Below are 18,964 nucleotides of genomic sequence, written 5' to 3' on the forward strand. Positions count from 1 at the left end.
GGAAAATGTGGTAGAAAGGGGGAGGAGGACAGTTCAGCCACAGAACCACCAGTTTGCAGTATCAAAATAGTCTTAGAGAGACATGAAGATCATGAATTAAGGTGGCAGCAGCAGTGAGATGGGGAAGAGCTTCCCAGGTGGCACTCAGTTTAGTTCAGTTCAGTCGCTCAGTTGTGTCCGACTCTGCGACCCCATGAATCACAGCACACCAGGCCTTCCTGTCCATCACCAACTCCTGGAGTTCACTCACGCTCACATCCATTGAGCCGGTGATGCCATCTAGCCATCTCATCCTCTGTCGTCCACTTTTCCCCCTGTCCCCAATCCCTCCCAGCCTCAGAGTCTTTTCCAATGAGTCAACTCTTCTCATGAGGTGGCCAAAGTACTGGAGTTTCAGCTTTAGCATCATTCCTTCCAAAGAACACCCAGGGCTGATCTCTTTTAGAATGGACTGGTTGGATCTCCTTGCAGTCCAAGAGACTCTCAAGAGTCTTCTCCAACACCACAGTTCAAAAGCATCAATTCTTCGGTGCTCAGCCTTCTTCACAGTTCAGTAAAGAAAGAAAGAAAGTGAAGTCGCTTAGTCGTGTCCAACTCTTTGAGACCCCATGGATTGTAGCCTACCAGGCTCCTCTGTCCATGGGATTTTCCAGGCAAGAATACTGGAGTGGGTTGCTATTTCCTTCTCCAAAGAACTTACCTGCTAATACAGGAGACATAAGAGATGTGGGTTCGATCCCTGGGTGGGGAAAATCCCCTGAAGGAGGGCATGGCAACCCACTCCAATATTCTTACTGGGAGAATCCCATGGACAGAGGAACCTGGTGGTCTACAGCCCATGGAGTCCCAAAAGAGTTGGACATGACTGAAGTATCTTAGTGTTAGCATGCATATATATATATATATATATATATATATATATATATATATTTGTTGTTTAGTCCCTAAGTCGTGTCCGAAACTTTGCAATCCCACTGGACTACAGCACGCCAGACCTCCCTGTCCTTCACTAACTTCTGAAATTTGTCCATATTCATGTGCATTGAATCAGTAATGTTATCCAACAACTCATTCTCCATCTCCCTCTTCTTTGGCCTTCAATCTTTCCCAGCATCAGATCTTTTCTAATCGGTTGGCTCTTTGCTTCAAGTGGCCAAAGTACTGGAGCTTCAGCATCAGTCCCTTCAATGACTATTCAGGGTTGATTTCCTTTAGGATTGACTTGTTTGATCTCCTTGCTATCTCTCTCTCTATATATATAGTCAACTTGATTTTGTGTGGTCACACTCAGAGTCTGTCTCTTGGGACTATCTGCACCCCATCAATTCCAATTCGCTCTCCCTAGATGCGCTGGGAGCCTCTGGTTCCCCTACCGGCTTGTTCACCGGATCCCTGGGTTCCAGCCACACTCCCCGGATCCCATCCTGGAATCACGCTCTCTCCCTGCGCCTGCGTCTGGGCTAACAGCTTCAGGCTGTGCTAGCCGAGCTTTCAAAGTCCGCGGGCCCGGAGTCTCTGGAACCCTCCCGGGCGCGCCGCCCCTCGAGTCCTCGCAGACCCATAGCGGCCGCGGCTTCCAGATTCAATCTCTGGCGGAGGCCAGGCCTCACTAGGGGACGCAAGGACCTTCCGAGCGGGAGGCGCCCGGGGGGAAAGCCCGAGGCTGGCAGGAAAGAGGACGCTCTGCTCCTGAGTCGGAGCGGTCGCCAGGTTTTGGGGTTCGGGTCTGGGGACCAGCTCCGGCTGCCCGCAGCCCTGGAGCTGTGCCCCTCAGGGGTCGCGCACCAAGCCCTGGAGGCCTCAGCTCCCTCCTCCGCACCCGATCCCCCTTCCCCCGCCACCTCCCACCCCGGGCTGACCATCCTTTATCAGATCGAAACAGTTGACAGAAACAATGGTTATTTTAAGTTGATAGCGCGATGACCCCTGATAAGAGCAAGTGTTAATTACAACGGTTGCCTGGGAGGAAGTTTACCGCTTGCATCAAGAAGGGTGGGGGGGAGGTGTTAGATCTTGTGGGGTGAGTGTATTTTAAACACGTGATCGCCTTGAGACTTTGCAATCTCTCTGAGTGTGGGGGGGCGGCAAGAGTGAGAGTGACTGTTTGTAAAACAGTAGTAGGAAGAAAAAGCCCCAGTTTCGGGGGGCAAGTGTTAAGGGTTCCCTTTTGGGAGCGCGATGCCGGGCACAGAACACTGTTTGCCTAATTATTCAGCCGGAGCCCGCTTCGCAAGGTGAGACATTCGCACAGCACGAATCCAGCCTGGCAGCCGGCTGCTCCGGGTGAAGTGAGCCCTTCATTGTCCCGATCAGCTCAGGAGGCGAAATAGTGAAACCCCCAAATCCGCTTCCTTACGTGGTTGCTAAAAGGGCACAAGCAGAGCCTAGGGGGTGGGGAAATTACAAGTGCAAATGACTTTGGGTATACTAAGGTTAGTCATTCCCCCCACCCCCGTTATCTGGGGATAACGGAATCGTAGATTGTAAGTTTCGGTGTCTAATGAGTTGCAGAGGGGCGCACATCACTCTTAAAGTCCTTGTCAGGCGCGCCCCAAGTTTGTGGCTCGGGCGCGGACGGCTGGGCCGAGCGGGGGTGGGGAGGGTCTCCAGGCCCAGGCATTGCGCTCGGGGCTTCTGCTCAGTTTCCTGCCTCGGAGTGGCCGCGTCCGCCCCAGCCCAGAGCAGTGTGTGCAATCCAGAAACTCGATAGGAGGCAGCAGCTGATCACCCACCGCCCTAAAAATAATCTGCTCGGCGCCCGGCGCGCTTCGGCCAGGGGAAGGAAAGCGCTGGCTTCGGGGTGAGTGAGTCCGTGTCTTTTTCATAACTCTCATTTCAAGAGTTTCAAGGATAACCCTCAGTCGATTTTGATCTAACAGCAAGCGGAAGGCTCCCGCGCGCTCTCACAGCGCTTCGCCTTCTCTATTTCTAGATTGAAGGGACCCGGCCCCAGCCCTGGGGAAGAGAGGGCGTGGGGATCAGGTTTCCAGCTGTACTTTGAAAACTCTGGCCGGCTCCTGCTTAAACCAAGTGGATAAAGTGCAAAGAGTTAATACAATTGTGTTTTGTTTTGTTTTCCCTTTTAGATATTTCCCGTCTTGTTCACGAAGTAACTTTCTGCTTAATTTCTGTCCCTCTTTGCTTTGTAGGAGTTCTGCGTCCGGCTTTGAAATTTATACTTAAAGACAGAGTAGGAAGCTGGTATTTTGAAGGTAAAGCAAGTGCACCAGTGGGGGTTTGAAGCAGCGTCAAGCGATTACCCAAGGTATCTATTTGTTGCTTTATTTCTACAGATTGGGATTTTTTTTTTAATAAAGGCCACTGGAGTGTCTGTGTAAGGAATCTTATCTGCTTAAGTAGTTCCAACATTTCCTTTGCTGTGCAACAGAACTTTGATGGGTGCGTTGAGATCAGACACTAAATCAGATGTCTGTCCTTTTTTGCTGATGATTTCCTGCTTGGTTCTGTAGTTCATAGATAAATAGACCAGTATCTTTTAATTCATGTTTTATAAACCATGGACTGAATAACTTCAAATAACTTATTATTAAATACATTGGTTTTCCTGAGTGATCCGATCCTGAGCATACCCGAGATGATGATATAGCCCTGAATAAGTTCTTTAAAATATCGAGTTTCTGTCTCACAGTGTAATTTGGTTAATCTCTGAATAAGTAAAGGATGAGTTATTTTGTGTGAGAGAATGAAAGCTTTTATATTGCATTCAGTGTGCTTTCTTCAGGGGTCACTAGCTTGTTAAATTCTCTGTGATTACTCTTCCATCAGAGCTGATACTGTTTGCTGGGTGAACAGTGAAGAGTGCTAGTTTTCACTTTATTTTATACTCATCGACTGAATCCAAATGTTTTCAGTCCTGAGGGTGTGGAACTTTATAAGGTGCATTTCAAGGCACAAGAACCCTGAGGGTAGTCTCCATGAAATCATGAGTTTGGTCACCAAGATGTGTAGAAAGATCTGTTCTACAGACCATTCCTATAACCAGAGTTTCACTTTTGGTGTTTGTGTTTCAAGTTTGCTGGGTCAAATTCTCCAACCCTATCGACTGTCATAAACACTTGAACGTCTTTCTGTGGATTTATGTTTATGGGGAGAAAAATGGCCTGTCTTCTTCTCTGGCCTGCTTCCCTCTCTCTCCTCTTTGATGCTGGGGCCTGTCAGTGTTGGCTGAACTAGAAAGCTGGAAGGGGTGGGGCTGTAGAGTGTCACGTCAGGGCATTTATCTGGGGAGAGCAGCAATTTATACCTTCCCAAAGTATCCCCAACTTAACCTGGGTTCCAGGAGGGAAACCCTGAATGATAGTTTGAGATATAAAGATTAGTTTAAAAATCCTGATTTAATAAAATGCCTCAGGTGAACACAAATAACGTCAACAGGTCTACAATAAGTTTACTTTTCCCCTGTCTTTATTCATGTTGAGTTGTAAGAAGAGTTGTCTGTTAAAAGTGTGCCACATGCAGGCTAGGTGTCTGGAGGAGAGGACTAAGGGGCAAGGGGAAGAGGATGAAAGAAGAGGCAGAAGAAAAAGCAAAAGGAGAGATGCAGTGAGAGACAGTGAGCAGATTGGGAGCCCAGGGGAAATGTGAGGTTTAAGATTGTGGCAGAAGCAAAACAGCATTCTAAAGTTTTTACTCTACCCATATGCACTTTAGTGAGATTACGTCATTATGTATTTCCCAGTTTTTTTGAATCATAACTTTTACATTATACCAAGACCTTTTGGGTTTTGTCTAGTCTGATTTATACAGCCTAAGACCATAGGGACTGTTTCTGCCATGTGCACTGTTGAATTCCTGGTGCCCAAGTTGCATGGTCAGCATCAATAAATATTTTTATACTTAATTAATGCCTGAAGTCCCAGACATCAAGTGCATGGCTAAAAATGTTCTTGGACTTTTTCAGGTTATTGTGCTTCTCTGATATTTTCTTTCCACAGTTACACAGATTTATCCAAAGGTCACTTAATTGGTAGGTTTTGGGATTGATTAGATAACCGGCAGGCAGTACTTATAGCTAATTAAGTATATATATATGTATACATATATGTATGTTTTTTGCAAATTCAAATTATATTTTAGCAGCTGCCTTAATGATCATGATGAAATATCAGGTTTTAGCATTGAATATAGCACTGAAATGCTATAACTTTCAATAACATTTTAAAACTAGTTTAAGAAAACTGGGAAACCCCAATGGCTCAAGCGGTAAAGAATCCACTGGCAGTGCAGGAGATGCAGGAGATTCAGTTCTTGGGTTAGGAAGATACCCTGGAGAAGGAAATGGCAACCTATTCTGGTATTCTCGCCTGGGAAATCCCATGAATAGAGGAGCCTGGCGGGCTACAGTTCATGGGGCCACAAGAGTCAGACAAGACAGAGCACGCACATGCAATGAGAAAAAAATAAAAAGCAAGCAAAGAGAAAAAAGGCAAAAAGAATTTCCCAGTTAGTTCTAGGAAACAGTTTATGCGCGCCTTTCAATTAAGTGAGCTTAAAGTTTCCTTTTATCATTTCTATTAAGTAAAGGAAATAGTCTTAAAAATTCCATTACAAGCCATATTTTTTTCAGTTTCTGTTCCCTCTGTTTTTATCAGAAATATCTAACATATAATTATAAAACTCAGAATTTCCATTTTATTGATAGTTTAAAAAGCTCAAGTCCTTTTGATTCTCTTATTAAGCTTAGAATCTTAACAGTTGGTAAGGATTTGGCAAGTGTATAAGCTGATCTTGAGGTTTTTTTAAAATATAACATTTTTTTTTAAAAGATGATAAAAGGTCTTAACTAGAGAGCATATAAAAAAGTATTACCAGAAATAATGTATGAGAAGAATTCCATATGACCATTGACAGATTGTCAACACACAGACTTTCTAACTAGTCCTTCTATTCATATGTTTTATAAAAGTTTTGTTTAAAATTTGGTTTCTCCAGTAGTTTGCCTACTGCTGTCTATCTTTTCTGTATAACATACTTTGTTTCTTTCTGGGAAACTATATGACTCGTGACCATTGCTAAATCGATTATGAATGAAAGGGAAGAGAGAACGAGGTACCACTTTAGTTATCCAAATCGTTGCCAACCTTGAATAATCTAATTCAGAATCCAGGGTGACATAAATATGGAAGAGAAGCAAAGTCCAGGGGGGTTGAAATCATAAAATACTGCTTATTTTAATATGATAGATAAGAAATTTCTTTAAAAAATAAAAGTCGGGAGCTATATGATGAAGTGGAATGAACAGGGTTTATAGTCAGACCCATGTGGGTGTGGATTCCAGCTACTCTACTGGTTGGGAAGTTACTGAACCCATCTGAACACCCAGATCATCATCTGTAAAATTTGAAGAGCTCCACAGATATTGCTTCATTGTTCTGACAGCTTAAATGGTATATGCAAAGTTCGCAGAGTTTAGTAGGTGCTAAATAAATAGTGCTGAAGTCCATGAGGGGGACTGCTCAGTCCATGGTGTGCTGCAGTGCATGGGGTCGCAGAGTCAGAACTGACTGAGCGACTAAATGGTAGGCATTATAAAGTTTTCCGAACTCTAAAACTCTTGGTGGCATTTCACGGTAGTAAGAATTCATTTAAAATGTAAGTCAGAGCTTGTCACTCCTTTCATCTCCACCCTCTCAGTGGCTCCACTGCATTCAGAGTAGAAGCCAGAGCAGAAGCTCCGTCTCCCACAGTGGCTAAGAAGACCGTGTGTAATCTTGTCCTCTGTCTCTTCTCCCAGCTTGTCCATGTCTCCTCTGATAGAATGCAGCTCTCCAATAAAAAGGCATCCTTTGTTCCAAAACTCGAGTAGAGTGCATTTCATGTAAAAATATTGTCTGATTCTGGGACCTGTGTAATTTCATTATCTTGTCACTTGAATTATATTTAATTGGTCTTTAACACTTGATTTTACTGTTGTTCAGCGAAAGGCTGTATGCTGGTGGACTCCACATTGCTGTCTTGGTATTACTATTTCCTGCAGTGAATGAAATGCTACAGTAAATTGTGTTCAGCTGAAGTTGTTTGTGAAACCATTTTCAATGAATTACCACGGGAAAGGATTTGATATTACAGCATTTTGACTTTTCAGTCAGTTTCATCTTCCCCCTCCTTTTTCTGGATAAACAGCCATTTTTGGTTTTTGATAATTTATTTAGACAAACACTTCTTGAAGGTAGCGCTATTGGTAGATATCAATTATAATGTATTTTCCAAATTAAAATGGAATATTTTAATCAGGAAAAAACTACTGACAAGTGGACCTTATAGGATGTATAAGGCCTTTCTAAGTAACTCTCAAATAACTTTGACCATAAAGATTTCCTATTTCTTCAGCTACAAAGAGAGAGGGGGTTAATTTTATGAAATAATACCTCTTTAAGGCTATATCCCTCATAGCTCAGTTGGTAAAGAATCTGCCTGCAATGCAGGAGTCTGCCCGGGTTTGATTCCTGGATCCAGAAGATCCTCTGGAGAAGGAAATGGCAACCCATTTCAGTATTCTTGCCTGGAAAATCCCATGGACAGAGGAGTCTGGCGGGCCACAGTCCACGGCGTCATAAGAGTCTGACACGACTTAGCAACTAAACCACCACCACCAAGGCTATAATTTAATGAAGGAGAATTTTGTAGTAAGAGGCTTTTCTTCCTTTCTCTCCTTTTTAGAGTGAACTATATAAGAAGAAATGAGCCTTTCATTCTGCGGTAACAACATTTCTTCCTATAATATCTATGATGGTGTGTTACAAAATCCCTGCTTTGTGGATGCCCTTAACCTGGTTCCTCATGTCTTCCTGCTGTTTATCACTTTCCCAATATTGTTCATTGGTAAGTAACCTACTTCCCAAAGTAGAACATTCTTTTTTATTGTATTTCTATGGTTAATAATTCCTTTCTGACATCCAGTTAACTTATTGAGAGCAATTGTTATGGCAGTGTTGTTTGCATCTCTGCAATGGGACACAGAAGCTGGCAAAAGGGTATTTGAATCAAGTGGAATTGAAATTAACATTGTCAAAGAGAAATGGCTAACAATGCAGACTATTCATAATGTTGGCTATTTGGGTTAGTGAGAAATCACAAATAAATCTCAAAGAAGTATCAGGTATAAGGAAAATTATAGTGATGCAAAGAAAGCCAGAACCTGCCTGGAAGAGTTTAATAACATAAATTATAGTAGAATATGTTAAATGTAACGAATTTTCAAATAATGAAGTTCTTTTGGGAACAATTTAGAGATGAATCAGTATTCTTTTCAAAGAATGCTTCAGGGGTCTGTTTTGTCCAGAAACAGAAATTTCTTCCTTCAGTACTTTTAGCACTCATACCCCTCCCAACCCTGTTCATTCTTGAAGTTTATGGGACTTCTCTATAGTTGAAAAATTGAGAGGAAGAAAAAAAAAAAACAGCGGAGACAAGAGACAGAAGTAGGGTCTTAGCATGTCATGTATGAGTTGGCATTGCACTGTTTTTGAGGGGAAACCATCAAAATTTTCTAACATATAATCTGGTAACTTAATTTTTTTCTTCAATGAAGAGCTAAGAGTGAACCGGTAATGTTCTTGAGCCTCCTTAAAATCTCATCAATGAACAAAGCTTTAGCTTTCTTTCAGAAAATGTCAGTAGCATTATTGAATGGTGCTGGCTGAGTCATGGGTTATCATTTTTACTCCATGACATGCATGTGAGTAAGAGTTGACACAGCCAGTGAGCCCTGAATCTTGTCACCAAGTGTGGCCATTTAATTTTTTTGGTTAGGCCTCCCACAGATCCCATCTTTTCAAAGATTTGAGACTTTGAATTGCTTTTATTAACATCCTCATTAATTTATTTTTCTTTTGAATGAATGAGATCTGTCAGTAAGAACTGTGATAAGCATGAAATAACCAGGTTGTCACCCAGAGTTTGCTATTCCTGAGCTAGACAGCAAAGTTGATGTGTTAGCTTAGGCAAGCTTGGAAAAATCCTTTGAAATTATTCCTTTTTTTTAAAAAACATAATGAAAATAGAGAAAAATTTCTGTTGCTACTCTAGAAAGGAATAAGGTTTTAGGACCCCCTCTTCCCGATCTGCAAAGCATATCACAATGTAAATTATTTCCATGATTATAATTAATTCTTTATTTCTTTACCTTTTCCTCCTTTTTTCAGGGTGGGGGAGTCAAAGCTCGAAGGTACAAATTCATCACAACACATGGCTTCATTTTCCTGGACACAACCTGAGATGGATCCTGACATTTGCCCTCCTGTTTGTGCATGTTTGTGAAATAGCGGAAGGCATTGTTTCAGATTCGTAAGTGACTCCATTTAGTTAATGGGATTACGCTATCCTAGTGGACATGTTGATATGGATAGTAACTAAGAGCATACCAAGTCAGCCTTAACTTTTTGGTTATAACTTATCAGGCGCCACAGCAGTCACCCATTTTACAGGATAAACATGCATATTGTCCCGTGTTTTCTGTACTGTATTCTTTCTCTGCTAACACAAATTCAGATCTCTGGGGTTTGTGCTCATTGCTATGCTTTCTGTTTTTTATCTACATAGCGCTAGCAGAAAGTTTTCTCCATTTAAACACCTCAATGATAATCTTATTTTTCAAAACAAATATAAATGGTAAGAATGACTGTCTGTATACTGGCATATTTGTTGTTGATGTTCAGTCGCTAAGTTGTGTCCTACTCCTTGCGACCCCGTGGACTGCAGCATGCCAGGCTCCCCTGTCCTTCATTATCTGTCAGAATCATATCCAATGAGTTAGTGATGTTATCTAACCTTCTCATCCTCTGTTGCCCCTTTCTCCTCCTGCCCTTAATCTTTAAGAGCATCAGGGTCCTTTCCAATGAGTTGGCTCTTTGCATCAGGTGGCCAAAGTATTGGAGCTTCAGCTTCAGCATCAGTCCTTCCAATGAATGTTCAAGGTTGATTTTCTTTAGGACTGACTGTTTTGATCTCCTTGCCATCCAAGTCTAATGTATTTATGTATAAATATATAACCAGTTCTCAGATATTTCTGTTTATTTTGTAAAACTGCAGAGATAGATGAGGCAGGCATTAAAAGAATCTGAGAATCAATGAAGGTACAACTACAAATTGAGGCAGAGTACATAATTATTTCAAAATCATGATTTGTTATAAAACCCTTATTTTTAAAGGAATTTTGTGTTTTTTATAAAAGATGTTTATATCAAGCAGAATGTAATGAATTCTATTTATAAAGCTGAACATAATGCATGATAATATTTTTACTACATAATAATAGAAAATAAACTCAAGCAATAGGAAAACTTCAATTATGAAATTATGCTAAATGGTGTATATTTCATTGAAGAATTGACAGGAAAAGATCTCTAAAGTCTATGAAATGAAAGCTTCAAAACTCGTTTTCTTCTAATCTAATAAGAACCTCACCTGACATCTGTTTATGTTTTTCTGTTGCAATTAACAAGGGGTGAAACTTGGAGACTTTTGTCATGGAGCCATCTATTTTGTAATGTTTTATGACAGTTCTTTGCATTTATGTGCACATCTTGGTTTCTGATGAAAAGGAAAATTAAAGACCCTAAGTCTCCTCTCCAAGCATTTAGAAGCTTATCAGCCATTATTTTATTGAGAATTGCTTACAACTCTTTGGCATATTTATATTATGCTGTATTAGCATAGCCAATTTTAGTCTTCATTTTTTAATTCCCTTACCATATGGGCTGACTCTCCATGTGGTTATGTGTTTGTATAAAGTGGAAGATAGTAGAAGTCCCATGAGTCCTAAAAACTTGACATCAAGTAGGGAGAGATGGCTCCTCCTTTCCAGACTCATGGTTGATGTGTAGGTTCAGAGACTTTAGGACAGAGGCCGTGCTAATAATGAGGTTATGGGGGAAACCTGTTTCATAGTGGTAGTGATGCAAGAGACCCGTGCTTAAAACAAGTAGAAATACGCTCTTAATCTTGTGTACCCTCTCCCATTCTTTAGCTACAGACTCTTATCCTTGCCCTTTTCATCCAGAACTCCTAAAAAGACATCTTTCAGGGACTCCTCTGGCGGTCCAGTGGTTAAGACTTCACATTCCAATGCCGGGGGCATGGGTTCGATCCCTGGTCAGGGAACTAAGAACCCTGCAAGCTATAAGGCAAGACAAGGGGAAAAAAAAGACATCTTCCAGTATTTCTGAATAACTGGAAGATTTGGTTTGGTTTCTCTCTTACCTTGTCCTAAGTCTGGAAGCTTCTTCTGCAAAAATGCCAAAAAACATTAATGACACTTTCATGGGTATCTTTCCTCTTTAACACACTTATTATATTAAGACCCTGCTGATTATGCCTTCCTTCTTTCCTTCTTTCTTTTTTTTAAAACAAAACTTTATGAACTATTTTTTACTTAAAATACCACAGATGTTCACTGTAGTTTCACTATGAGTGAAATAATGCAAAGACTTTCCTAATTGAATATTGGATTTTTAAAATTAATAGTAATACAACTATTAAAGCTATTGATTTTTCTTTTGAAACATCCTGTTTTACACAGGTTTTCATAAGAAGTGTTCTCTTTTTTACTTCTGTCTAAATAATTTGTGATTCTGGTGGAGAAACCCTTCTAGGCCTAGGAATCATTTTTGGTTTGCTCTTCAGTATAATTTGATTAGTTTATAACTAAAGCATGTCATTCATTAAATGGATGCCTTTGGGAATTTATCAGCATTTTTCAAGATAGTCAAATATTTGGTTAATTAATATAATTAATAAGCATTAAGAATTTACTGATTGGATTACTCAAGTCCTTGTGTTGATTATTTTTTACTTTTCTTCAAATTATAAAAATGTGCATTAACATCACTATTACTGTGTTTTCATTTTGATTTTTATTTTCCATCATTTTCTCTTTTTTGAAATTGTTTGTTTTCTGTGATATATAGTTTTTGGTTTTCTCTTGAACTTTCCTGACTAAAGATTTTCTACCATAATGGGATGTATATGCTTCAATACTATGTATCTACCATTTGATTATATATACCAGAATAGTGAAGTCTGCAAATTATTCTCTAAAAATAGTAGTGTAGTGTAGCATTAGTCATTCAGTTGTGTCTGACCCTCTGCAACCCCAAAGACTGTGGCCCCCCAGACTCCTCTGTCCATGAGATTCTCCAAGCAAGAACACTGGACTGGATTGCCATTCCCTTCTCCAAAAAATAGTAGAAGTTAAAGGAAAGAATAGAGTTTGGGGCACCCTCAAAACCTATAGTATTTTGTAAGGAGAGCAGTAACACTATGAAAGGAATCTTAATAAAAGTACTAGTATGGTTAAAAATCACTAAAAAAGAAATACTATAAACATAAACCTTACTGTAGCTTCTGCTGTCTTTACTAATCCTTCATTACTGCCTTCCTTACTGATGATATTCTTTTTCAAGATAACTTGAATTGACCACTTAATTTATTTATTATAATAATTTCTTATTGAATTTGTTTAAGACTACAAACTTTCTTCTGGGTATGGTTTTAAACTGCATTATATAGGCCATCACAAGTAATATACTTATTTTAAAATTTTCTAAATATTATTTTTTTATTCTTTCTTTTCTTTAATAATTAAAGAGTATTAGAATCCCGGGGATGGGGGAGCCTGGTGGGCTGCCATCTATGGGGTCACACAGAGTCGGACATGACTAAAGCGACTTAGCAGCAGCAGCAGCAGCAGAAGCATTTAAAATTTTTTACTGATGAAATATTTATTTCCTATTTTTTCTCTTTGATTATTTGAACTACTTCTGGGAGGTGGTTGGTGTTTTGTAAGCCAACTCTTACATGATCATAATATTATCACATATTCATTATCCTCTCAGTATTCGTGACTTCAAATCTCTGCATACACTTGCCTGTTAGACAGCTTCTTTTGCAGATTTATTAGAAACCTTCACAATCCACACATTCCTGTTGAAACATATTAGTTTCCTCTCTCCATGGGCTTTTCCTCTCAAAATCTTATTTGGTCGTACCATCATCGACTCAAGCACCCTGGGGATTATTCTCCCCATTGCCATCACCATCACACGCATACTCCAACACTGTGAAAAGTACTATCCATGTTGACAGTCTTTTCTGAAGGTATTATTTCCTCCATGTTACTGCTGGCAAAGCTTAACTTGGGCTTTCATCATCTCTCATCAGGCCTCTCCCCATAGTTTCCTAACTACTTTCCTTCCTTTGTGTCTCTCCTGTCACCTCAGACACATGTTACCTGTCAACTCCGTTATCCGAACTACTACCAGATTGATCTGTTTCTAAAACCCTAATCTGATGGTACCACTTCCTTGTTAAAGTATTTGTGTTTTCTGCAAGATTAGATTTCAGCTCCTTACCATACCTTTCATAATATATCCAAACTCAGACTTTCTATTTAAGGGACATTAAACTGCTTGGAATTTTGCCCATTCTGTTCCCTGCTTATTAAGTGCTCTTCCACCAGTTTCCTGATGAGTGGCTCCCTTTTTATATTTCAGTTCCCATTGTCAGCTGTACCTCTTCTGATATGACCTTCCTAAATTGTTTCTCTTTCCCGCATTCTCAGACTACTTACTTGCTTCTTGATACCACTTGTGTACTAATACATTTAAATCATTTGAGAAAATGTAAATGTTTAGCTGTATGGCATTTTTAATACAAATGGAATTGAGGGCTATCTGCACATTGGCCTGGCATATTTCTGATCTAACTGAAGCTCTCTGTTGCCCTCAGAATGAAGTGGCATGTCCTTGCAGTCACACGGAATTGCTCCAAGTACCCTTGAATGTATGGGCTTCCCAGGTGGCTCAGTGGTGAAGAATCTGCCTACCAATGTAGGAGACGTGGGTTCAATCCCTGGGTCGGGAAGATCCAGTGGAGGAGGAAATGGCAACCCCACTCCTGTATTCTTGTCTGGAGAGTCCCATGGACAGAGGAGTCTGGTGGGCTACAGTCCCTGTGGCTGCAAAGGAGATGAACACAACTGAGCAACTAAACAACAGCGCCACAGCCCTTGAACATATCTAGACTCTCCACTTGGAGCAGTCTTCCCATCCTTCCTCTGAGTAGCAGTTCCTCATTCTTTAAGTCTCAGCATAGAAGTCACTTCTTTCAGGGCTTTCTCTGTCTCAGGCACTAGTTCTTCATGAATTCCCAGTCCCTTCACCTATGTTATAATTTCTTGTTTCTAGTTGTTCTTCTTAGAGCACTCTAGACTTTGTGACCCCAGACACTGTATCTTATCTTGTTCATTGTTGTATCCCACAATCTAATGCAGTGTCTGGACCAACAAACATATACATGTGTTGAATGCATTAGTGAACATGGAGACATCATTGAAGACCATGCAGGAGTGAGTGAGTGAGTGAAAGTCGGTCAGTCGTGTCCAACTCTTTGCGACCCCATGGACTAATACAGTCCTTAGAATTCTCCAGGCCAGAATATTGGAGTGGGTAGCCTTTCCCTTCTCCAGGGGTTCTTCCCAACCCAGGGATCAAACCCAGGTCTCCCACATTGCAGGCAGATTCTTTACCAGCTGAGCCATAAGGGAAACCCATTGAAGACCATAACATTTGGGAAAACTATCAAAAGAATAAATGTACTTTCACATACAGTAGAGTTCATATTCAGTTTATTGTTTTTACTCGCTTTAGGTTAAATTATTTCAGCAGTTCTGTCCTTCAATATAGGAATAGCTATCTATTCGCTTTTGTTGTAAGCATTGTAATGTTTTGTTTAGCTGTATTTATCTAACCCTCCATGATAGGATAAACCCTTTCAGCAGAATTATATTTCCTTGGGCTTCCCTGGTAGCTCATTGGTAAAAAGTCTGCCTTCCAATGCAGGAGGCATAGGTTCGATCCCTAAGTCAGGTAGATCCCTTGGAAATGGCAAACCATTTTCCAGTGCCTGGGAAATCCCACGGACAGAGGAGCCTGGCGGGCAACGGTCCATGGGGCCACAAAGAGTTAGATACAACTTAGTGACTGAGCATTCAAGGTAGTCTTCCTTATTTGTGCTCTTAGCATTCTGTATATAAAATACCTCATTCTGCATTTTAAATATTGGTAAGGGAGCATTTTAATGAAAAAACTGGAAGCAAAAATGAGAAACTGTCTGGAACCTTCAGCTGTAGACACTGACGCTGTACCACTCTCTGTAGACGGCGGGAGTCGAGGCATCTCCACCTCTTCATGCCTGCGGTGATGGGATTTGTTGCTACCACCACATCCATAGTATATTATCATAATATTGAAACATCAAATTTTCCTAAGTTACTTTTAGGTGAGTATGATCAAGTGCTGTTGTTGTTTTTTCCCAAACAACTATTTGGTTTTCTTTTTCCTTAGAGTAAATGCTCTCATCACCAGTTGGACTGGAAGGCATGGGAAAACCATAATAATAAATTCTCTTTGGTCTCCCATTCAATGTGGAGATGAAGTCAGTTGTTTATTGCTCTAGGCTGTGAAAACTCCATCCCCTCAGGACACCTAAAGAGCAAGTCACCTCGGCTATTTCTGCGTATTTCTGACTCTGGCTTGGGAGTCTTGAGGCATTTCCAAAGACCCAAATCTTTCATAATGGATACTGTGGGCATGTCACCCTCTTCTTGGGATTTCTGTCGAGACAGATATAGGGGCACAGGGGGAGGCTCTTTGCAGCAGAGCGTGCTCCATTGTATGCTAACAACAATACTGCCCTGAGCAACAGCTGCCCCCAGAGCACAGCCCCTCACCTTGGCATCCTGCTTTGCATTATTTTTTCTAAGCCTCTCTTGCCTTCTTGTCCTGTGGAAATCAGAGACTTTCATATTGCTTTATGCTGGAATGATTGAACTTATCCCCAATAGTTATAAATACAATACTCTGATCCATCCTTGCATTCCTTAATGGACACTTTCATACAGAAAGCTGAGATGAAGATTATAGAACATGGATTATGCAAGGGCTGCAGGGGCCTCTGTGTCCTCTAAAATGGTAGGCAAGATTGTATGTGTTTGTGTGAATGTTTAGTTTTCTAAGGTTTATGGATTTGGTTTGATTGCTATTTGATGACAATGACATTGACTACTGCAATTAGGAAAAGGAATAATTAAACCGTGCAAATATTTTATTTGCATATCCAGCAGGCATCAAAATTTGATGTGAATAAGTGATAAGTGCTGTTTATTTAATTCTGTGTTGCATCACGTTATATGATTTGGTAAAGGTAATCAAACAAAGACAAGTTGTCAGAATTAAATATTAATTTAAAAGGCTTGTCCAAATCCTAATTATCTTAATAGAAAGCTGTTTGGTTCAACATGGTAAGCAGACATTATCAGAGAAATCTTTTGATGTGGATGCCCAGAAAGGCAACAGCAAAAATAAATGTAACATTGAGATTTCAATACTCGGGACAATGTTTCTGAAAAACTGATGAGGATATAAGAGTTTTAAGATGTGATTAGAACGGAGATGTGCATTTTAACAAAATTTTGAGAGAAATGCAGTTAGAATCCTGCTCTAAATTTTTATGTAGATACAAGGCAGAGGGCATAATCTGATCATATTTATGAAAGGACTTATAGAATTAAAAGCTCATCTAACTTTTTCCTTACTTTCAGTTCAGTTCAGTCACTTAGTCGTGCCTGACTCTTTGCGACCCCATGAATCACAGCACGCCAAGTCCTCCCTGTCCATCACCAACTCCCAGAGTTCACTCAAACTCATGTCCATCTAGTCGGTGATGCCATCCAGCCATCTCATCCTCTGTTGTCCCCTTCTCCTCCTGCCCCCAATCCCTCCCAGCATCAGGGTCTTTTCCAATGAGTCAACTCTTTGCATGAGGGAGGAATATTTGGATCTAGAAGAGTCACACATTTTTAGAACACAGAACTAGTAATTTTGTCCCAACATTACATTATAAACATCACCAAACATACAGAAAATTGAAAGAATTCTATGAATACTCATTTTCCTACCACCTAAATTCTGTTATTTTCTTCTATTTATTTTATCAAATATCTGCTTTCTTCTATCCATCTATCAATTCATCCTAATTTTTTGATGCATTTTAAAGTATGTTGCAGGAATTGATATTCATCACCTCCTAATTATTTCAGCATGCATATTATTAGCTAAATATTTGCGGTTCTTTTTGTGAGATAAAATTCATATACCAACGTATAGAAATCTCAAACTACTAAATGCACACACCTGAATAACTCTGTAATGATCTAAAGTGTTGCCATCATTCTTGAAAATTCTCTTGTGCCCCTTACTAATCAGTCCTTTTTTCATCTCTGTAGCGGAACATCTAATCTGATTTTTCCTCACTGTAGATTAGATTCGCCTGTTGTTGAACTTCACATAGATTGAATCATACAGTATAAACTCTTCTAAGATTGCTTTCTCTCAGCAGAATTTTTGGAGGTTCATCCATAACGTAGTTTCAGTTGTATTTTGTTCTTGTGATTTTGGGGTCATATTCCATTATATACCACAAATATTCCATAAATATACTACAGTTTTTCCATTCTCTTGTTAATAGTCTCCTGGACTGTCTCCAGATTTTGCCTATCATGAAAAAAAAACAAGCTGCTATAAACATTATGTGCAAGGGGTTTTTTTTGTTTGTGTTTGTATGTGAATATATGTTTTATTTCTCTTGGGTAAATACCTAGGAGTGGAATTGCCGGGTCAGAGGGTAAATACATAAATGTTTATATTTGTGAGAAACTACTAGATCATTTCTCAGTGGTTTATTTTACACACACTAACAGCGTACGGGAATTCCAGTGGTTTCACATCCATTTGAAGATCTTGACTTTCTAATTTAGCCATGCTGGTGTTTACTAATAACACATTGTGGTTTTAATCTGCATTTCCCTGCTGACTAATGATCTTGAGCACTTTTGATGAGTTTATTGGCCATTTGTTATCTTTGTGAAGTGCCTGTTCATATCTCCTGCCGCTTTTTATGGGATTGCATTTTTATTATTCAGCTGTAGCAGTATTTTGTGTCATTAGACACATGTTTTAAGAATATTTCCCTCCCAGTCTGTGGCTTGCAAGCTCATTTACTTAATAGGGTCTTTTGATGAGCAGAAGATTTTAATTTTAATGTGGTATAATTTATTATCTTTTCATGTAAAATTACTGCTCTGTCTCTTAAGAAATCTTTGCCTTCCCTCAAAATATATTTCCCACATATATTCTTGTTTGTTTTTTTTTAAAGACTCTTTATAGTTTCAGTTTTTATTTTTAGGACTGTGACCCATTTGAAGTTATTTGTATGGATGGTATATAAGGTTGGTGGCAAGTTACTTTTTTTCCAAATGTACCTCTATGTGTTTGAGCACCATCTGCATACTAGACTTTCCATTTCTCATTGGATTGCTTTGGGACCTTGGTAAAAGATTAAAGCAAGTGCCTGATTAAATATAATCTATTTCTTGCCTTTATATTTTCCATTCCTTCAATCCATTAATGGGCTCTTATGTCATCACTATTCTGTCTTGATTACCATAACTTTGGAGGTCTTGAAGTCATGTGTTATGATTATATAGCTTGTTTTCTTTGTTTTTCTCCCAAGACTACTTTAGATAGTTTAATTCTTTTTCATTACCATGTGCAGGTTAGAATCAGGGTATCAGTTTCTACTGAAAAAAAAAAAAAATCCCTGGTGGGATTGCACTGAATGAACAGAACAATTTGGGGGACAAAAAGACATCTTAAAAATGTCGAGTCTTGCAGTGTATTATCTACTTTTATAGATCTTTCATTTCTTGTAGCAATACTGTTTAAATTTTAATGTAAAGGTCTTTTATGTCTTGCTAAGAATTATTACTAGGTTTTTTGTTTTACCATTGCTATTATAAATGGAATTGTATTAAAATTTTTATTTTCCAATTGTTCTGCCATTGTATAAATGCAATTGGGTTTGAATATTGACCTTGCATCTTGCTACC

At 39.6% G+C, this 18,964-nt stretch overlaps 1 protein-coding gene across 1 annotated transcript in view; it reads left to right on the forward strand.

Moving 5' to 3' along the window:
* The first annotated feature begins 2,765 nt into the window (after positions 1-2,765).
* Positions 2,766-18,964, forward strand: part of ABCC9 (ATP binding cassette subfamily C member 9) — a 153,318-nt gene continuing 137,119 nt past the window's right edge. Inside the window, exons 1-5 of the mRNA XM_052641509.1 lie at positions 2,766-2,800; positions 3,150-3,265; positions 7,681-7,842; positions 9,165-9,306; positions 15,176-15,297. Coding sequence (XP_052497469.1) covers positions 7,701-7,842; positions 9,165-9,306; positions 15,176-15,297 — 406 coding nt within the window. The 5' untranslated portion in view covers positions 2,766-2,800; positions 3,150-3,265; positions 7,681-7,700. The remainder of the gene's footprint in view (positions 2,801-3,149; positions 3,266-7,680; positions 7,843-9,164; positions 9,307-15,175; positions 15,298-18,964) is intronic.

Source organism: Budorcas taxicolor, chromosome 5 (genome assembly GCF_023091745.1).
Source record: "Budorcas taxicolor isolate Tak-1 chromosome 5, Takin1.1, whole genome shotgun sequence".
In the NCBI taxonomy this organism is placed as follows: domain Eukaryota; kingdom Metazoa; phylum Chordata; class Mammalia; order Artiodactyla; family Bovidae; genus Budorcas; species Budorcas taxicolor.